The 18296-nt window shown below is 32.1% G+C and overlaps 1 protein-coding gene across 1 annotated transcript; it reads right to left on the bottom strand.

Annotated features, from left to right (window-relative positions):
- Nucleotides 1-1803: 1803 nt before the first annotated feature.
- LOC133865867 (cycloartenol synthase 2-like) lies at nt 1804-15919 on the bottom strand. Its single transcript, XM_062302374.1, has 19 exons — nt 15855-15919; nt 15410-15630; nt 14991-15176; nt 12961-13050; nt 11196-11390; nt 10556-10640; nt 9881-10047; nt 8265-8453; nt 7611-7724; nt 7122-7244; nt 6853-6975; nt 6446-6544; nt 5834-5890; nt 5696-5742; nt 4445-4588; nt 3523-3700; nt 3136-3216; nt 2948-3031; nt 1804-2102 (listed from the first exon to the last, which is right to left on the bottom strand). The coding sequence occupies exons 2-19, from the start codon at nt 15608-15610 to the stop codon at nt 1980-1982; spliced, it is 2286 nt and encodes a 761-aa protein (XP_062158358.1). The 5' UTR covers nt 15611-15630; nt 15855-15919; the 3' UTR covers nt 1804-1979.
- Between the last annotated feature and the right edge of the window lie 2377 nt (nt 15920-18296).

The following is an 18296-nucleotide window of genomic DNA, read 5'->3' as shown; positions in this document are numbered from 1 at the left end:
CATTTCGAACCATTTTGTTAAAACAGCTCAAATTAGAGCCGTTTTCGAAAAGTGGCTCAAAGTGAGCCGTTTTAACAAAACGCCTCTAATTAGAGCCGCTTTTGTTAAAACGGCTTAAACTAATTTGACCTGATGTAACGAAAACAGCTCTAATCGAAGCCGTTTTAGAAAAAACGACTCAAATTAGAGCCATTTTTACCAAAACGGCTCCAAAATTAATTAGAGCCCTTTTAACAAATTAGAGCCGCTTTTATTGAAACGACTCTAATTTGAGCCACTTTAACAAAAATGGCTCAAAAAGCCGTTTTTTTTTTTTTATTTTTTATTTTTTTATATAGTTATAATTGGCGCATTTGTTTTTGCTTTTGTGGTATTGTTTAAAACTCAGGCTAATTTCAGCCCATAGTTAGCTCTAATTTTGGCCTATAGTTGGCCAACTTTTTTGGCATTTGTGATATTAATTGTTTAAAACCCATACCCTTTTTAGCTCATAGTTGGCTTTGATTTTAGCTCATAGTTAGTCTATTGAAATTTAAGGCGCATCACCAATCACCGTCGCCGACCACCTCTTGTCATCGCCATCGACCATTGTCGATCGTTGTCATCTTCAAAGGAAGAAGAACTTATTGCAAACTCAAGCTTCTAGAATCCTTGTATCTTGCGTTTGAGGAGGGATGTTAGAGTATATATATTTGGATTACCTTGAAGTTATGGATTTTATGAGAAATGATATTGTCTTTGATAAATATTAGATTACCTTGAATTTAGAGACCTTAATTAATTAAGGGATTTGAATAGGAATATATTTCATCTGTAAGCTTTATAAATAGAGGAGATATGATACGTTTACAACTTATGTACAACTCCAACAATTTTTTTCAAAATTAATCATTGGATATATATGACTCACATGTAAAAAAACAGATCCAATAGTTAGTTTAAAAAGAAAATTGTTGGAGTTGTACAAAAATTATACAACAATCATTTCCTCATAAATATAGCCTTTTGTATTGTACACACATCAAGGAATAAAAGCATAATGTAACCCGTTGGACTTATCTTGTGGACGTAAATCATAGACCGTACCAAACCATGTAATTAAAATCCTTGTTTTTATTTTATTTATTCCGCTTTTCATTTTATATTTCTATAGTTTTGTGGGCTTTTTTTACCCGTAATTTAATATTTCTAGCATATTAATATTTCTGTTCATCCTTGTACGTAGTTCCATCAGTAACACTCTTCAAAAATAAATGCCTCCGGAAAAGTTTTAATCTTACGGTTAGCTTTCATTCATGGCTAGGCCGCTAAGGCCGGTGAGGTTTGGTCACCAGAAAATTGGCACCAAAGAAAGAAAAAAGCCCGATGTTGAGAGATAAGGGAGGAGTCCTCTAGGCTTTGATGGATAGAGACAGAGTGCTTGAAACTTCCGAAACTGGAAGGCTAGGTTGGCCCGACATGAAGGAGGAAGATTGATGGAGGCCATACGTCGTTGTAGTAGGGCTTGGAAAGACGTGGATATTGCATGCATTGCTTGCTTCCTAGAGAGGAAATCATTAATGCAAATATTGTCATGTGTCACAAATCAGAATCTTGTTTCCCTATGATTGATTTTTAATTGTAGATGTCTCATTATTAATTAGAGTCGTAATCGAGCCGAATAGAGCCGAATATTGACTGTTCGGATTTGGCTCAATAGCATCGTGGGTGTGATTCGGATCCTTCTCTAAATGTAGATCATTTTTTTTTTTTATTATTCAACAATTTTAAATATAAGTTTCATTAAGCATTATATTGTACATAAGGAGAATTAAGACATGCAATTCATCCAAAAAAAAAAAAAATCAACACATCCAAGCAAAAGGGGTGAAAGAAGAAAGACCAAGACAAAAACCAAAAACTGAAATTCATCGTACTTTTCAAACAAGCATTTTCACATACAGACATGGTGCATGCTTTCTTCACTTCGATGTATACCTTCACTGCTTCCTTGAAGTCAGCAATACACGATTGCGATACTCTCCAAGGGCCCATATGGGAAAGATATTTCTATAGGCTGAATAACTGATCATGCAGCTCTTGTTGAAAACTCCTATGATTTCCTATAGATTCAAAATAAATAAATAAATAAATTAATAATGCATCTCAATTAGCATTTCACCCAGTTCATGAACTTCTAAATTATGTATTAACTAAGATAAAGATTTCCTACAATTTTTTTTTGAATATTTTCAAAAAAAATAAAAATTGTAGTTTCTAAAATTACGGAATTCATGGCGTTTTTTGCATCGAACAACTTAAAAAGTGTCATATACTAAAAGGGTGGCATGTTATTGATGAGAATTGAATATATTTTTATCAGGTTTTTGCTCTCTATGTTATAAAAAAGTTTTGAGCTAAAAGTTGTCTTTTAGTTTTATGAAGAATAAACGTTTTTTCAAAAGTGAAAAAGAAGCTTTATGGAAGGGATTTTTGACAGCCTCGGTAACATACTATCTTTTTAATATGTAGCATTTTTCAAGCAGTTCAATGCAAGAAATGTCCTGAATTCGATCAGTAATTTTAAAATTGTAAGGAATCCTAATCCAACTAACTATAAAATGCTTTGATAACTAAACCAGCTTCTAGTTAGAATCCGGTTGCTTAAAAAAGCTCTCCTGATTTGGATTTGGTGCAATACATCAAATGAACAAACCAGATCGCGACAACAATGTTTTTAAAAAAAAAAATGGTGGCCAAACCATCACGTAGTTAAAGAAATGGTTCGACCACCCCAAACCAACCACCCTCGAACCACTCTTTGAGGGTGTCATTGGGTGGTTCTGCCACATCAGCCGTCACTCAAGCTACCATTTGAATTTGTTTTTAGCATTGCTGTAATGATCTGGACCGAATCCCCACCCCCTCCCCCTCCCCCTCCCCCTCCCTCTTCTTTGTATAAATATACCTGTTGAGGGAAATCTCCATTTTCCATTTGTGAATTAATCAACACCTTTGCCGCACGATGCAATGGGGTCAGGTCTCGCTGGGCCTAGTCCATCAGATTGGTAACAAAAGAATAATACAATAAATGAGGGGTTGGAATTAAATGAATTACTATAAAGTAAGCTTACATAATATTAATTTTTACCATACCTGGCCAGCTTCAATAAGAGCTAACAAACCCCACCCAGTATTTACTATGTGTGCTTTGTTCCCTTCCAGATTTTTGTATACCTATTCACACGTACATTTGATGTATATAGTTACAAAAATTATGAGCCATATATACATAATCTAATTTTTAATGTTCTTATTTTTGAAACAATTATAATCTTTTTTTTTTTTTTTTTTTTTTTTTTTTATCATTATTATCTAATTTTTAAAAATTATTTTTTAGAATCATTGGATTAACTATTGGTCCAAAAATCCAAGAAAAAATAGGGGTTTAAAAAAGTTGTCAAAATATAAATGAGAAACTTAAAAAGAAAGACTAGCCTAATTAACGTGGATCCTTAATTGAAATGGTGGTTAATTAATTACCTTATCTTGGCATGAAAGGTAGCTCTCTCCCCAACCGCCAGAGGGAAGCTGTTTGGAGAGTAAGAAATGGCATGCTTTTCTAATGCTGTGGCTGTTTTGGTATGCCTTACCACCAGCCACCAGTCCCTTTATTCCAAACCATGTTGCATAGGTGTAGCAAACTCCCCAAGACCCATACCTGTTTTCCAAACTATTTTGTTAATTAACTACAATAGTACGGCATGATGCAGAATGGGACAAGAATAAATTGGTTATTTAGTTTTATTTGAATTTAATTATGGGCTTGACCCAAAGTTTAAGTTATTTGTAATTCAATAATAGGCTTGGCCCAAAGTCAATCATATTAGTTTAAGTTATTTGTAATTCAATAATGGGCTTGGCCCAAAGTTAGTCACATTAGTGTTAGGGTTAATGTTTAGTCTATGAGCCTATTTAAGCATAATGTTCTATTGTAATAGACAGATTATGATTTATGAACAAAAGACATTTGTTTTTTGAAGGCATGGTTCCTCTTCTCTTTTGGTGGTGAGACTCTACTAAGGCCAGTCATCGTTATTTTGATGAGACTCTAAACTAACGCAAGATTTATTTTTATTTTATGTTATTTTCCTTTTCGTCCTACATCAGAGTAACTGATTGAAGTGTCTGAATAAATTAGTTCAAATTGAAGAATGTTCAATTATTAATTAAATTGTTAAATTCATCATTTTTTATTAGTTTAAACTTTTAAAATAAGTAATAATTTTGACTGTTATCTTGAAACCCTTGACATGAAAAGAAATAATTATTTCTGTTTTATTTATTTATTTATTATAACAATTTCCCTTCTTTTTTCCACCTCCACCCGTCTGGACAAATATTTGGCAATATATATAAGGTAATTAAACGTGGGTTAATATATAGTTGAAAGGAGAAAACAAACCAAGAGCCATCAGCCAGTTGTATGCTCTCAATGAAATTAATTGCCTTTTCGATGCATGCTTCTATTTCTTTCCTCCGATGTCCAGGATACTGTCTCATGAATGATTTAAGGCCCTCAATCGCTGCTGAAGTGCACTCCACATACCTGCATTATGGGGGGTTAAAACACCACCTTGCATGTTCATAACAACCATAACTATGAACTTGATTAGGGTCTGTTTAAATTTGCAGTTTTAAAACGTACAATTTAGAAATAACAATTTTAATATGCGATTTTTAAAATCAAAGTTAAATGTTTAATAAAATCGTGATTTATCTTTTAAAATTGTAATTTCGCCTTTAAAATAGTGTGTTTTTAAAAACTCCTTGCTTATAATTTGAAAGCGCAAATTAGTTTTTGCAACGGCCCACTCTTAACGTATGACACAATATTGTCCGCTTTTGGCTTTCCTGAAATTGAATGCTGAGGAGATCACCCATCCTGATACTACTTTCGCATAAACACGCTAAACTGCAAAGTTCTGATAGGTTCATGACCATTACGTACATTTTTAAAACATGTTGTATCAAGAAAGGTGTGAACACACACATACATGTATGGGAAAATTACATTTTAGCCGTTCAAACTACTAACCGTTTTGGAAGTAGCCCCCAAACTACCAACTCTTAGACTCTGATCCCCAAAATTACCAATTTTATCAAAATATGCCTATAATACCTCTATCATGTGTCATTTTTCAATTAAAAAATTAAAAAAAAATTAAAAATTAAAAAACTAAAAAACCTTTTTTTTAAAAAAATATGGGGTTGGCTATATATATATATATATATATATATTTAATTTTTTAATTTATTTTAATTTTTAATTGAAAAATGACACGTGGCAATGGTATTATAGGCCTATTTCGACAAAATGAATATTTTTGAAACGTTTTGGTAGTTTGGGAGGCTAGAATCCAAGGGTTTTGGTTGTTTGGGGGCTACTTCCAAAACGGCCGGTTGTTTAGGGGGCTTATATATGTATATATATATATATATATATAAGAACATCCTTGTTCTCATAACCAGGCGATGTTGGGGCGTCACAATTTTTTACATTTTAAAACATCAATTTTTTTAAAACGTCATTTCAAACGATACACTTTTTACGATTGTGTTTAAAATTACACTTTTAACCTTTAAAATCGCAGGCCAAAACGGATCCATGATAAGTCCTAATTAAGTAAATTGTAGGCATAGTACTTGATCTTACTGATAATCAATAATAATATCTCCAAACGTTTCCGCCGGGTTGATAATCTGTGAAAGAATCGCCATCATATATGTGTTAGCTTTTGTGTCATGTTCATCTTTACAAGCCAAATTGGAAAGCAAAGAATTAATGTGTTACCTCCAACCACGGATAGGATCTTGTGAGCTCATATGAAGCAAATCCACCATTGCTGTTCTGTATTGTCAAGGACCAATAGATTCATATTCAGAACTATTAATATGCTAAAGCATTGATATAGAGGGAATATGATTCTCTCTATTTTAAATGAAATAGATATTATTTATTTTATGATCAAGATTTAAAGTTGATGCATCTAATAGTGTACATAATTTTATATTATTTAAATTTTTAAAAGACGTGTTAATATTGACATCATATACACCATTAGATACATTAACTTTAAATCTCGACCTTTCATTTAATGCATTTTATTAAATGAAATGGAGAGGATTCTATTCCGATATTAGAGATCCGTGTGAAATTCTTCCGAGTTCCAACTCAGTCTATTGCACTGATATGTACGTTTAAGATGCATATAATTCTCACATACGTACGTCAGTTTAATAGACTATATTGAAAAAATACGGTTAATTAATTATATATTTTGCTTCTTTCATGTTAAAAAATAAAATAAAAAATATAATATAAGGGCTCGACTTGCTTTAGGGTACGTTGATATTCATTTAGTACCGTACGTACCTGAAAAGAGAGAACATAATAAAGTTGTACCTGTAGTGATAAAATTAGATTAACGGCGTCGTATAGTTGATCTGTTGCTATCGCTTCTCCCACAATGTCAGGTGGCATTCTTGATAACAAGAGTGCTGCCTGTTAACAACGATAGATAGTCATGCAGCAACAAATTATGCAGATAAACAGATAAATATAATCTTAATTAATTTTCACATATATTTTTTTATAATATAAGTGAGAATCACGTGTTCTAATGACATATATGAGTTTACATAAAAAAATATATATGAAATCTTATGCTTTAAAAACATATATTAATTTAATAAACTGTATTAAAAGAATTTTATTTTATCCCATTTGAAAAAAAAACTTTGTCACATTCATTATGTGTACGTGCCAACTAAGAATCACCATAGATTTTGTCATATTTAAGACGAGATTACCTTCAAACTTTCAGATGTACAATCTGATACAATCCAACTGTTGTCTGGAGTTGAGAAAGGCCATCCACCCTTTGAAATATGGCGATACCAGTAATTAAGATCGCCTGAGCTCTCTATCCTAACCTTCATACCCGAACCCAATTGAAATTTGAAAATTATTAATACTTGAAGCCAAAAATAAGAATAAGAATTTCAAAATGGATAATTCCTTTTTGTGATCGATTATATATATATATATATGTTTAAAATTTTGAGGTAGAATGCATTACTTGTGAGTTTTTGATAAAATTGTTTGCCTTTCTTAGCATTGAACCATATTCATCGACGAGGTTGGTAGCCATGATTGCTTGAACAGCAAATGTGGCATCCCATACTTGAGAACCATTATATCCCTGTCATTGAAACATTTACATTATGTCATATGACCTCAGTCAAACTCACACAAAATTAAAGCAAAAAGAAAAAAGAAAATGTAACGACAGCATGAAAAGTTTTATTCACGTCTATACTATCGATTTAAAAGGACTAGTTAAGTTATAATTAGAGCTCTTTAAAATCAATTATAAAACTTAGTTTTCACTTAGTAATTAAAGAACAATTAGTTTTTGAAATGCCACGGAAAATCTTTTCTTTATCTTCAACCTTAATTAGTTGAAATTATCACACAAACTTTAGTTTTTGTGGTGCCAAATTAGCTAAAGAAATGGAGAAAAAGTAAGTTTACATTGTCATAATTAAAGGAATTAATTAATTAGAACCTGCATTTTCATTCCATCTTCAGCCACCCATAGATAATCTTTGATTCTTGCAAGGTGACACCTATAAGCCTCTGAATTTGGATCCTCCACCCAACAACAGATCATGTTCAGTACCTGTACGTACGTGTTCATAGATGAGTATGTTTTGCTTCAAAACTAATTAAGCTGATATTAACTTTTAATTAATTATATTTAATTACACGTACAAGTTTAATAGTACCTCTCCAAATTTCTTTGCTTGAAATTGGCTGCCTGAATATTTGATGTTGTTTATAAATAATTGCCTTGTTAAATAATAATCGTCCGCCTTAATACCCCTTACATAATTAATTAGTTTATTTGAAAGTATCAAAACTACAAATTAGCAAAAGGAGTTGAAGCTTAAGATTAGCTTTAGCGGAAATCGATGTGGCAGTCTACGTGTCGCACTTACCATGCCAACCACTAAATAATTAAATTTTATTTTGACTAACTTAGCAATGCCACGTAGAATGACTAAACGAACTAAAAACAAAGAAATTAAGGACTCAAATCATAAGGGAGAAGAGTAATGCTACACCTACAATTGGTATACACGTGTTATCAAGTAATTGGAGTTATACTGGTACCTATTTTTTTTTTTTTTTTGGGTGGAAAAAGAAAGACTATATATACCTTATTAACAGGGCCAAGGCAGAGATAGCGAGTGTTTTGATCTTCATAGTGGATGTGCTTCATCACAGTGTCAAGAGCCTTCTGCCTTAGCTTTGAGAAAGGCCATCGCCCAAGAAGAGGTTCCACAACCTTGTGAAGACCATCCCACAACATGTCTTGTATCTTGGGATGTGGGCTGTACAGGTCCTCCTGCCAAACGCAACGTTTTGGTTATAATTATGTTTCTTAACCTACGTTTTTTTTTTTTTTTTTTTTTTTTTTTTTTTTGGCCACATGACAACTCTGACTAGCACATGAGTAGGTCATACTAACTAACCACTAATTATTTTATTTTATTTTATTTTATTTATTTGGAGGGACATTTTATTTTCAAGTTGAGAAGCTTCAATCACAATCCAAACCACCACTAACCACTAATTATTTGAAAATATATAGATCATAAAAAATTCCTTCATTTTTTTTTTTTTGGTAGGTCATGCTATTTTTGGGTACATAAAAAAATGTCTAATTAAGAATATTTCAATCTCAGGCCTACCTGACCACGCCTCAACATCCGGCCTGCATATCAAACTGATTTTAAAACGTTAAAGAGATAGAAGATTTTATGAATTTCTTTAATGGTTATTATTTATAATAACCATATTTAAATCAGCTTATTCAGATTCTGCTGGATTTGATATCAATTGGACCAATCACATTATTATTATTATTATATGTTTGAAAGATATTATTGAAAATGTATACACGACGACTTTGACTCTCTTAAGTGCATCTAAACTCCCAATACTATTGGTTATAAGTGCATCTTTTACTTCATTTCAAGTATTTGACCATTTTGACTTCGGTTGAAAGGATTCATTGGATGGGGTATAATTTTTTTTTTTTGTCCTTCAATGATATTAATCTTTAATCAATATTGATATTGATCATAGACGAAACTAGAGACGGGCCTTGGGATTAGCCCATAACTTTTTAGTTAGTTCATTCAAATCATTAATAATTAATAATTTGTTAAAAAAAAAAAAATCATTAATAATTTTGCATAGTTCATAATTTTTTGAATAATCGAGGGCCATAGCCTCCCTGGTCCTGGTTCTCTTCCCAATAATATTGATACTCTCCCATTATAAAACTTTTGTTGCTTCAATTATTTAAAAATTATTTTTGTGGAGTGCTAGCATTGCCTTTTCCCTTTTTTTTTTTTTTTTTTTTTAACAATTAAGAGAGAAGGATTTAAGATATTTTGATTAATAAAGTTGGTAGTGTTAAATTACCGATTATGTTAATAGCTTGAGTTGATACGAAAGTTTGAATTTAATCATTTGATTAATAAAGTACTATTTACGGAGACAAAGTTCACACATAATTAGGATATTAATTTCAACACTACGTTAGATCACTAATTATTTGAAGAGCTTAAATTGATATATAAAAAAAATAAAATGAATTTAATCATTTAACTAATATTATAATAAGTCGAATAGAAAAGAAAAAAGAGTGATTAGAAACTAATCTAACAAAATTGAAATCCAGGTAGTTGAATAAAAAGGATTCGAAAGCATAAAAATATGAAAGATAAATTCTTGAAAAATAATAAAAAAAATAAAAAGACGTACCTTGGCACACAGATTTCTAGTCTGGTCCCAATTAATTTGATGATATGGGAGGGTATAGAGCTCTTTTCTGAGAGATAGAATAATGTTGTTGATTGGACCCACGTATCTTCTCCCATACAAATAAGACATGGGCAGATATACCATCCGACAGTGACACCACATTCGTCCTGCATGTGTTGCCATACACGTTATCTCTTCCTCTCTTTATTCTCCATTTTTTTTTTATTTTTTTTATTTTTCTTACTGTAATTTTTTATATATATTTTTAAAAATTATATATTCTATTAAAAATACATATAAGAATCACGTATCTAAAAACACATGTAAAAGTATATTCTAAATTTCTAACCCACTTTGAAAGAAACATTTGTCATTTTCTGTCTTTTCTTTTGTACTACATATTTTTCTTCGTCTTTCTTTCTCTAATTCTGATTTTGTTCTTCTTTTTTTTTTTTTTTCTAATTATTTTGTGGCCAGAGGCAAGAAATTTTGATTTTAATTTGGTATTTTGGTTAGTCTAATTCCTGAATTAAAGTGCATATATTGATCTTATATGCATGTGTAAGTTTAAATTGAAAAGAAGAAAAAGAACATGGCCCATTAAAAATATAAAAAGTAAAAAGTGGCCCATATAAAAATTCAAGAAAAAAAATAAAATAAAATAAAATGAAGAACCTGGGTGTATGGGAAGAAAGTAAGGGAGAAGCCATATTTCAGGAGGAAGTGGATTGTTGCCACTCCACTCGTAGACTCCGAGTACCTACACAAATCAAAGTTTTCCAAGATTGATTATAATTTCAATATTATTGGTGTTAATTTTGATAATGACCACACCGGCCAACAATAGAGATAGTAATTAATTTAACTGATGTAATCACTTACATAATCATGATTATGAAGATTTGTATCAAATATATATATATGTATATATGTAGACACGTTGAGGACCACTCTATAACCCATTGAAAAATGTTCAAATAAAAAAAAATTGACAACAACGACAATTATAGTCACGAAAATACCAATAATGAATCAATGATGATATAATATAAATATTTATCTCTATGTGTACATATATATACAACAAATGTAATGACATGGGGTTTATCAGCCATACTTAGGACCACTCGCTAAATTAATGCATGCTTTGATATAATTAAAAACAGAACCAGGGGGCCGGGCCATCCCGAATTTTGAAATTTGTGCATAGTTTAAGACATAATTAGAGGAACTGGGAAAAAGAAAAATAATAAAAGAGTTTTTTTTTTTTTTTTTTAATTTGATTTTTAGCCATAAAGATTTATATATACTTAACTGAAAGCCACATCTTCCCCCATGATGGAATGGAGGTGACGCCGCCACGATGAAGAATCCATTCCCTTGCCTTCTCCATGGCACCATCCCCACCATCCATTGCTTCTCCTAGCAATCTTAAGGTGACATAGCAGAGACCTGTGGAGAACATTGTGCTAGGCCCTTCTATATGTAATCCCCACCCTCCATCTCTATTCTGCAGCATGCCGGCCGCCGGAGACATACAATTAAAGTCATTCTTAATCTTCCCCGAAGAAAATATATATCACAGCTTAATTTAAATACAAAAGAAGCTAGGTCGAGATAGCTAAAAGGTTATGCAAGATATACTAGCCAGTTTCCTAATGCTAAAATATCGGTGTCCTTGTATCAGTCATTGTTGAAAAAAAAAAATCAAGAATCGGTTACGTTAGACTATTTTAAATTCTCTGTTATTATATTTTATATTTTTCGTGTTATATTCTAATTTTACTTGTTCATCAGTCATAGTCTTTTTATAAATAGAGGTCTTTGTAATATGAGAAAAATATAATTTAGCCTCCAAACTATCACTTTTTTCTCCAGATGGCCCCCCAAACCACCAAAACCTTTGAAAAATGCACATTTTGGCAAAATATCCCCATATTACCCCTGTCACGTGTCAATTTTCAATTAAAAAATTCAAAAAAAATTTCCGTCAGAAACCGATCAAGGTCTTTCACAACGATGATAAATTTGCTCGTCGTTTGTAACAAAATAAAATTCAGATTGGAATCATTAATAACATTCGAAAGATCAATATCATAAACATCGAAGGATAGAAAATTAGCCATATCCGCGTTCGGAGAGGCAGGGACGAGTTTGCCAAGTTGCAAGCATGCATCATGCCCAACAACGATGTCGGAAAGAAGCAGTAAGTCCTCTGGTCGATTGCAATATTTTTTTTTTAAATAAAAAATAAAAAATATTAATTTTTTTTTTTTTAGTTTTTAGTTTTTAATTTTTTTTTGAATTTTTTAATTAAAAAATGACACATGGCAAGAGTATTATGGGGATATTTTGCCAAAATTGACATTTTTCAAAGGTTTTGGTAGTTTGGGGGCTAGAGTGCAAGCTTTGGTAGTTTAAAAAGCCATCCGGAGAAATTGTGGTAGTTTGGGGGGTTAAATTGCATTGTTCCCTTGTAATATTGTTTTATACATGCACTCAATAGTGAAGATGTAGCCATAAACTCTCTTTACGCTTTTTTTTTTTTCCTCTCTCTTTTATACTTTATTCTTCAATATATTTAACATGCTATATATCAGAGCTAAAGGTCATGGTGAATTCGAATCTTGACTCTACAATTCACCCGTGTTTTGATTAAATGTTCTACATATTGGACCTTACATATTAAAAGGGAGTTTGAGCTCACACGTGAATGAGAGTATCAAAGTATTAATTAAATGATTAAATTTACTTCAATCTTCCTATAAACTTAAGTTTTTAGGATAAGTGGTGATTTATCAGATTAAAACTTATAATACGTCAACATTGTTAAATAGTTGTGGGATAAAATCGTGATTTCTAGCTAGCGTTACTCTTTTGGTTTTTGTTTGAAGAAGTATGTACTGTTTTGATGTGCCATAAATATGAAATTAAAGTAGTTGTTTTGAGTGTTTAATGTTTTGGGTTATTTGTTAATATTTTTGTTTTTTTTTTTTTGAAAAGAGAATATAAAAGAGAAAATGATGTAAAATGGTACGTAGAAACAATTGAAAGAGACAAATATATATATATATATAAACCTGATGGTTATACAGATAGCGGCAAATCTCATGTCGATGCTCAAGGGAAAAGATTGTATTGAGGGCCCCCGTTACAGATAAGCCGATCACCTACGACGTAATATGATTGGGTTAGACAATAATATTATACATTCGATCACAATGAGTCGATCTGTTGGATATTATATATGACAACCTTAATTAGATTTGAAATCTTTGTCACTAAGCAAGTAGTAGTACTACTGGATTTGAAGATTTGGTATATGCAGGGAATTTACCCACCAAAATATATATATATATATGTTTACGTGCATGTCTTGAAAAGATTGTCATTAAAAAGTCAACGTGACAGACTCCTTTAATTTGCACACAACATGTCTGACACTGTTCAAATACTTCAAAGAAGAAGAAGAAATATATATATATATATTGAAAATGGAGGTAAAAATAATAATAATAATTACGGTTTCAAACATCGAAAAGATGAAAAAATTAAGCAAAAGAATAAACAAATAAGGCGTGGAGGGAAACAATATTGCAGAGCCAAAAAGGCATATATAATATATAGAATCATCGATCAACATGGACCAGCAATAATGTGGGCGCAATTAATTAAGCCACAGTTAAATGTAAAGTTGCTTTCTACAAAATTTTATTTTTGTACATATTTAATGTTTTGGAGGGTAATAATGTGGATCATAGTACACCTTTATTATATCAAATGACTAAGTAATATGATTATGACATTAACTTGATCCATATGCTAGCACATCTTATTCGGACAATTCCAAGGTTTTGGGGAGGGGGACCATTAACGAATGAAAAGGCCAGGAGGTATACAACATGTTTCTGAATAATGCTACAAAGTACAAATCATGTTTTTAGTCACAATTATTCAATAATACTGACGTGTCAGTTAAGACTACCCTTTGATTTTTTTTATTTTTTTTTTATTTTAACAATGACTGATCTAAGAGTTAATTGAGATTGTCATGCATGCTTGTATTTTGAGATAAAAAAGTGTTTTTTTAGCATTACTAGATCTTTTATTTTATTACATATAACGGTGTACATGCTGTTATGTTATTTAAATTTTAAAATGATCACATGTCAACGTACATATTTACCATATTACAACATGTACAACGTACGTTAGATGCTACAGAATAAAATTTTGATCATAAAATAACTTTTCTCTATTTCAAATGATATTCCTTAAAACTTTGATGTACATATCACGTTCCGTTAAAATGAAAGCTTGGGTTCTCTATAAGGATAAATTAAGTTTTTCTTCAAACTGTATAATGAAGAAATTTCTCTTAACCCAGTTTATTAACCTGACATGCGTCTAAAAGTATGTATTAGTAAAAAACTAATTTGTCCTCTTTATAATGAGAATCTGATCATGGTTTGTTCGATCAGTTGGCCCCTCGAAGCTTCTGGATAGAGACAAAAAGAAAAAGAAACAGGGTCATTTTGAAGTATGAGAAATGATGAAGACATTCATCTCAAATTAAAAGCCTTTTTCAGAAAATTAAAAACATGGTAATTTTCCAAACATGTCCTTTTGATTTTTATGTTGCATATATAATCTTCAAAAGGGAATTTCAGGTCAAGTTGCATACCCAAGGGATTTAATATTTATTTGGTATATCCTTTTGATGAATAAATATATATTTTTGGGCAAATTGGCAGCTTTCTTCCTTTTAATAAAGGGTGGTGGTTTTATTCTAACAATATGACCGATTGGCAGTGTTACACAAGCAAATAAAGTGGGATAAAAAAAAGTGTATAGCATGCATATAACATTTCTCTTTAAAATTTTAAATGGCATGACACCATTAGAAAATAGAAATCACGTACGCTTTTTATTTCAGTTGATGTGGTACTATCAATCAGCTGATCATGTCGCATTAGCAAAGTAAGATAAAAGTATTACCGTTAAAAACAACAAAATTAATTTTTTACCGTAAAATATATATTAACTAAGTTTTAGCTAATTAGGATTAAAGAGGGGAACTAGTGATGAATATAATAGAGGTTAGTATTACCAAGCCAGGCAGGAGAAACAATGGTCCAGCATAGTCACCAGGCCAGAACCCATCTTCAGCCTGCAGAGTTGAATAGAATCTCAACGCCCTTCTCAATACCGTTGCCACTGCTCCCTCGGTTATTTCTCCTCCACTTTTAACTTTCACCTCAGGCAGCATTATCTCACATGGATTGTCCTTTGCAAACTATATATATATTCATGAATATAAATCTTAGGACAGGTTTAAATAATGAAAATGAAAATTGTTTTCTGGAAAGTAATGCAATGTTCATGTTGCAGTCCTAACCAAATCATTGATTTCTTTTTAAAGGCCAGATTAGTTGTGACTATCACGTCATTATTGTAAGATAATTATAGGATAAATAATAAAAAAAAAAAGCTTAATTATTAGTTAAGATATATATAGCTAGGTTTGACCTGAAGTCTCATTAAGAGATCAGAACTTTGTTTGGCTTGAAACCTATTCTTCTTAAACCCATCACGGGCTTTCTCCACTTGAGCTCGCTCTTCGGGTGTTCCAAGATTCGGGTCGAACTCCCAGTATTGTCTTCCAATGTGATTATTCACGCTCTTAACCCACGAGTGATCATTGCCTTCAGAAAGCTTCAGCTTCCACATTCTTCTTCACAATATTATACCTGCAGCTAGCAGTGACAAATTGACCATGAAAGTCAAAATTAGTTTCACAAACAAAATTAAGAGCAATCAAGTGTTGTAATTATTAGTTAGAGATCCTTAATTAATTTAGAGTTTCAGAAGGGTCATGATCATAATATGAAGAAATATATAGAAAAATGATTGAAGTTCAAGCCAAGAACAATGGAAATTAATATATATGCATGGCAGTTGCAAACCATTTTACCTTCTTCTTCAAGTGATCGAAAGGCTGTGAAGAGAGGGATCGGAGGAGAGTTTTTGTTGGACAAGTTTATGTTGTTGTTATGAGTTGCACATGATTATGGTCCTTATATAGAAATCTTGTGGTACAGAATTGCTAGAATGCCCCTTCCATTTCGACACGGTTTTTGGCTGTTTATAATATCTTAATGCCAAAAGAGTATGGGGGGTGGCAAAAACTAAAAAGAAAGACTTTTTGGGGGTAAAAGAAATTAATTTTAATGGGTCTATCTTATAATATAATAGGATGTACGTACATATAAATTACAGGATCTTTTAAAATTAGGGGGGGGGGGGGGGGGACAACCTGTATTGTTAAATAATTGTTATCTATAAAACATTTTAATTAAAAAATTGAAGGTAAGTTATAGAGTCAAGATTCAAACTTAAGATTTTGTATCCGACAATTATATACGTAAATCGTTATTTATGCCAAAAGTTGATAAAGCTAATAGAAAATGATTAATTTAATTATTTAATATTATAATACATAGTGTAACCTCTTATAGAGGGATTATTTTTTTTAAAAAAAAAAAAAAGATTACACTTTTAAATGTTAGTCAAATCCTCTCTTCTAAAGGCACTCATAATGATTTCCTTAAATTACATTGGTTTCTCAAGAGATTCTTCAAACTACCATTCAAATACATGCAGTTCCATCCTTTTAAATATTGCTCACTCAATCACTTCTTTATTCTTAAAAAAAAAAAAAAAAATGAAGCTCTTCCTCTTTCTCTTTCTCTTGTCTATCTATTTTTCATCTGCAAAAGATTGTCTTTCTCTTTCACGACTTTCTCATAAAAATCCTCCGGCCACCGTCCTCTCACCACCTCGAAATGCACCCTTGGCTACCCGCCATTCGACCGCTACGTACCTCGGCGGCCGGTGGCATATATCCAAACTAAAATGGAAGACAAGGTGACATATATAGATGATAGATCGCTGCTTTCACAATAGAAATGAAGCATGGAATTCTAGACAAGCATGTCGACATGACAAAAATGAGGTTCGCAAATTGCAAATCCGATGAGAAATCAAAGAAAACGCAGGAGAAAATCACAGTTTTTGAACATTTTCTTTTTGATATATATTTAATAAACAAACAAATAAATAAAAAATAAATAAGAGTATTTAAATAGGTAAGGAGAAGCCAATGTAATGTTGTACATTACCCCAATTATCCCCAAGCTCAATGTGGCGTGAGTGTGTCATGCTAGGGCAATATCGTAAACATAACATGTAGTGCGCGCACTGCGTCCAATATCCCACGTGGCCTACTACTTCAAGCAAAGGTATTCTTAAACGGGATTTGATTCATACACAATATCATCACAACACCATCACAACAACCCCTCACATGAGGGTGGGTCCCAGTCTGTGGGGTCCACTCTCATGTGAGGGGTTGTTGTGTTGGTGTTGTAAATTTAACATTTTCCTTCTTAAACAGTTAAACGTGATGGTCCACGTAGAGTAAATACAGTTCCTCACGTTACAGCAACTTTACATGCAATTGACTTCATCAAGATCTACATAATCAATGGTCCTGATAATTTCAAGACCAGGGTGACCTAATAAATAAGTAACTATCACCAATATCTTATTGGATTGACGTGGATTTTTTTTTTTTTTTTTTTTTTCAATTACATTGTTGTTGGCAACGAAGTCATCCCAGGTCCCTGGCCTTGCCAATCGACTATGTTTTGCCAGTCGTAGTACCTCTTATAAGAATACTTTCTTTTCTTTTTCTTTTTTTTTTTTTATTTAAACGGATGCATTTTTGCTTAGCACATTTTTTTATGAATTAAGAGCACTTTTAAAGCTTCTTAACGCAATTTCAAACGCGCAGTAAGAGTCTGTTTGGAATTTGGTTGGAAAATAAAGCTTTTGTTTATTGAAAAAAAAAAAAAAAGGAAGAAAAGAAAAGAAAAAGAAGATGAATGGAGAAATCCTCCCCCCAGTGGTGATGGGTCTGTATAGGAGAGCCAAAATGACCATGAAGAAGTTGCCCCAGCCCCTAAGAATAAGGTTCGAAAGGCCCAAATTTGATGCTTCCTGAGCTATCGAAAGGACAGCTTGAGGAACATTGCCAATGAATTTTTTTCCTAAAATTTGCTAGAGAATTTCTTACTTATCAGACTGTTTCACCCCTTTCCCGATTTAAGTAAGAGAAGCTCTCAAATCTCTTGTATGAAAAATTCATCTCCTCGTGAGAATCTGTGTCTCTTTTGTGAGTGCCACCGGGAAGAGGAGGTATGGCACCAGCCTCCATCCTCCTCCTCTTCCCCTTCCTTCATGTACTCTCTTCTCTCTCTGTTATTGGAAACTTGAAAGTCAGATCTATTGTGTTTTGTTTCTTTGCTCCGCTCACGTGCCTTCTGTAAAAGTTTATGGGCTTTACTCATTCTCA

The sequence above is a fragment of the Alnus glutinosa genome, chromosome 4 (genome assembly GCF_958979055.1).
Source record: "Alnus glutinosa chromosome 4, dhAlnGlut1.1, whole genome shotgun sequence".
NCBI lineage: Eukaryota > Viridiplantae > Streptophyta > Magnoliopsida > Fagales > Betulaceae > Alnus > Alnus glutinosa.
The sequence above is the reverse complement of the archived record's forward strand: the minus strand, read 5'-3'. Positions and strand labels throughout refer to the sequence as shown.

What these genes read in the sequence shown, in the direction of transcription:
- LOC133865867 (XM_062302374.1), bottom strand. Translation starts at nt 15,610, where the DNA reads ATGTGGAAGCTGAAGCTTTCTGAAGGCAATGATCACTCGTGGGTTAAG. An exon ending in GCCTTGGCCCTGTTAATAAG is followed by an intron (nt 7,725 to 8,264) that starts GTATATATAGTC and finishes ACGTACGTACAG; the next exon opens with GTACTGAACATGATCTGTTG. An exon ending in CTCTTATTGAAGCTGGCCAG is followed by an intron (nt 3,032 to 3,135) that starts GTATGGTAAAAA and finishes CTGATGGACTAG; the next exon opens with GCCCAGCGAGACCTGACCCC.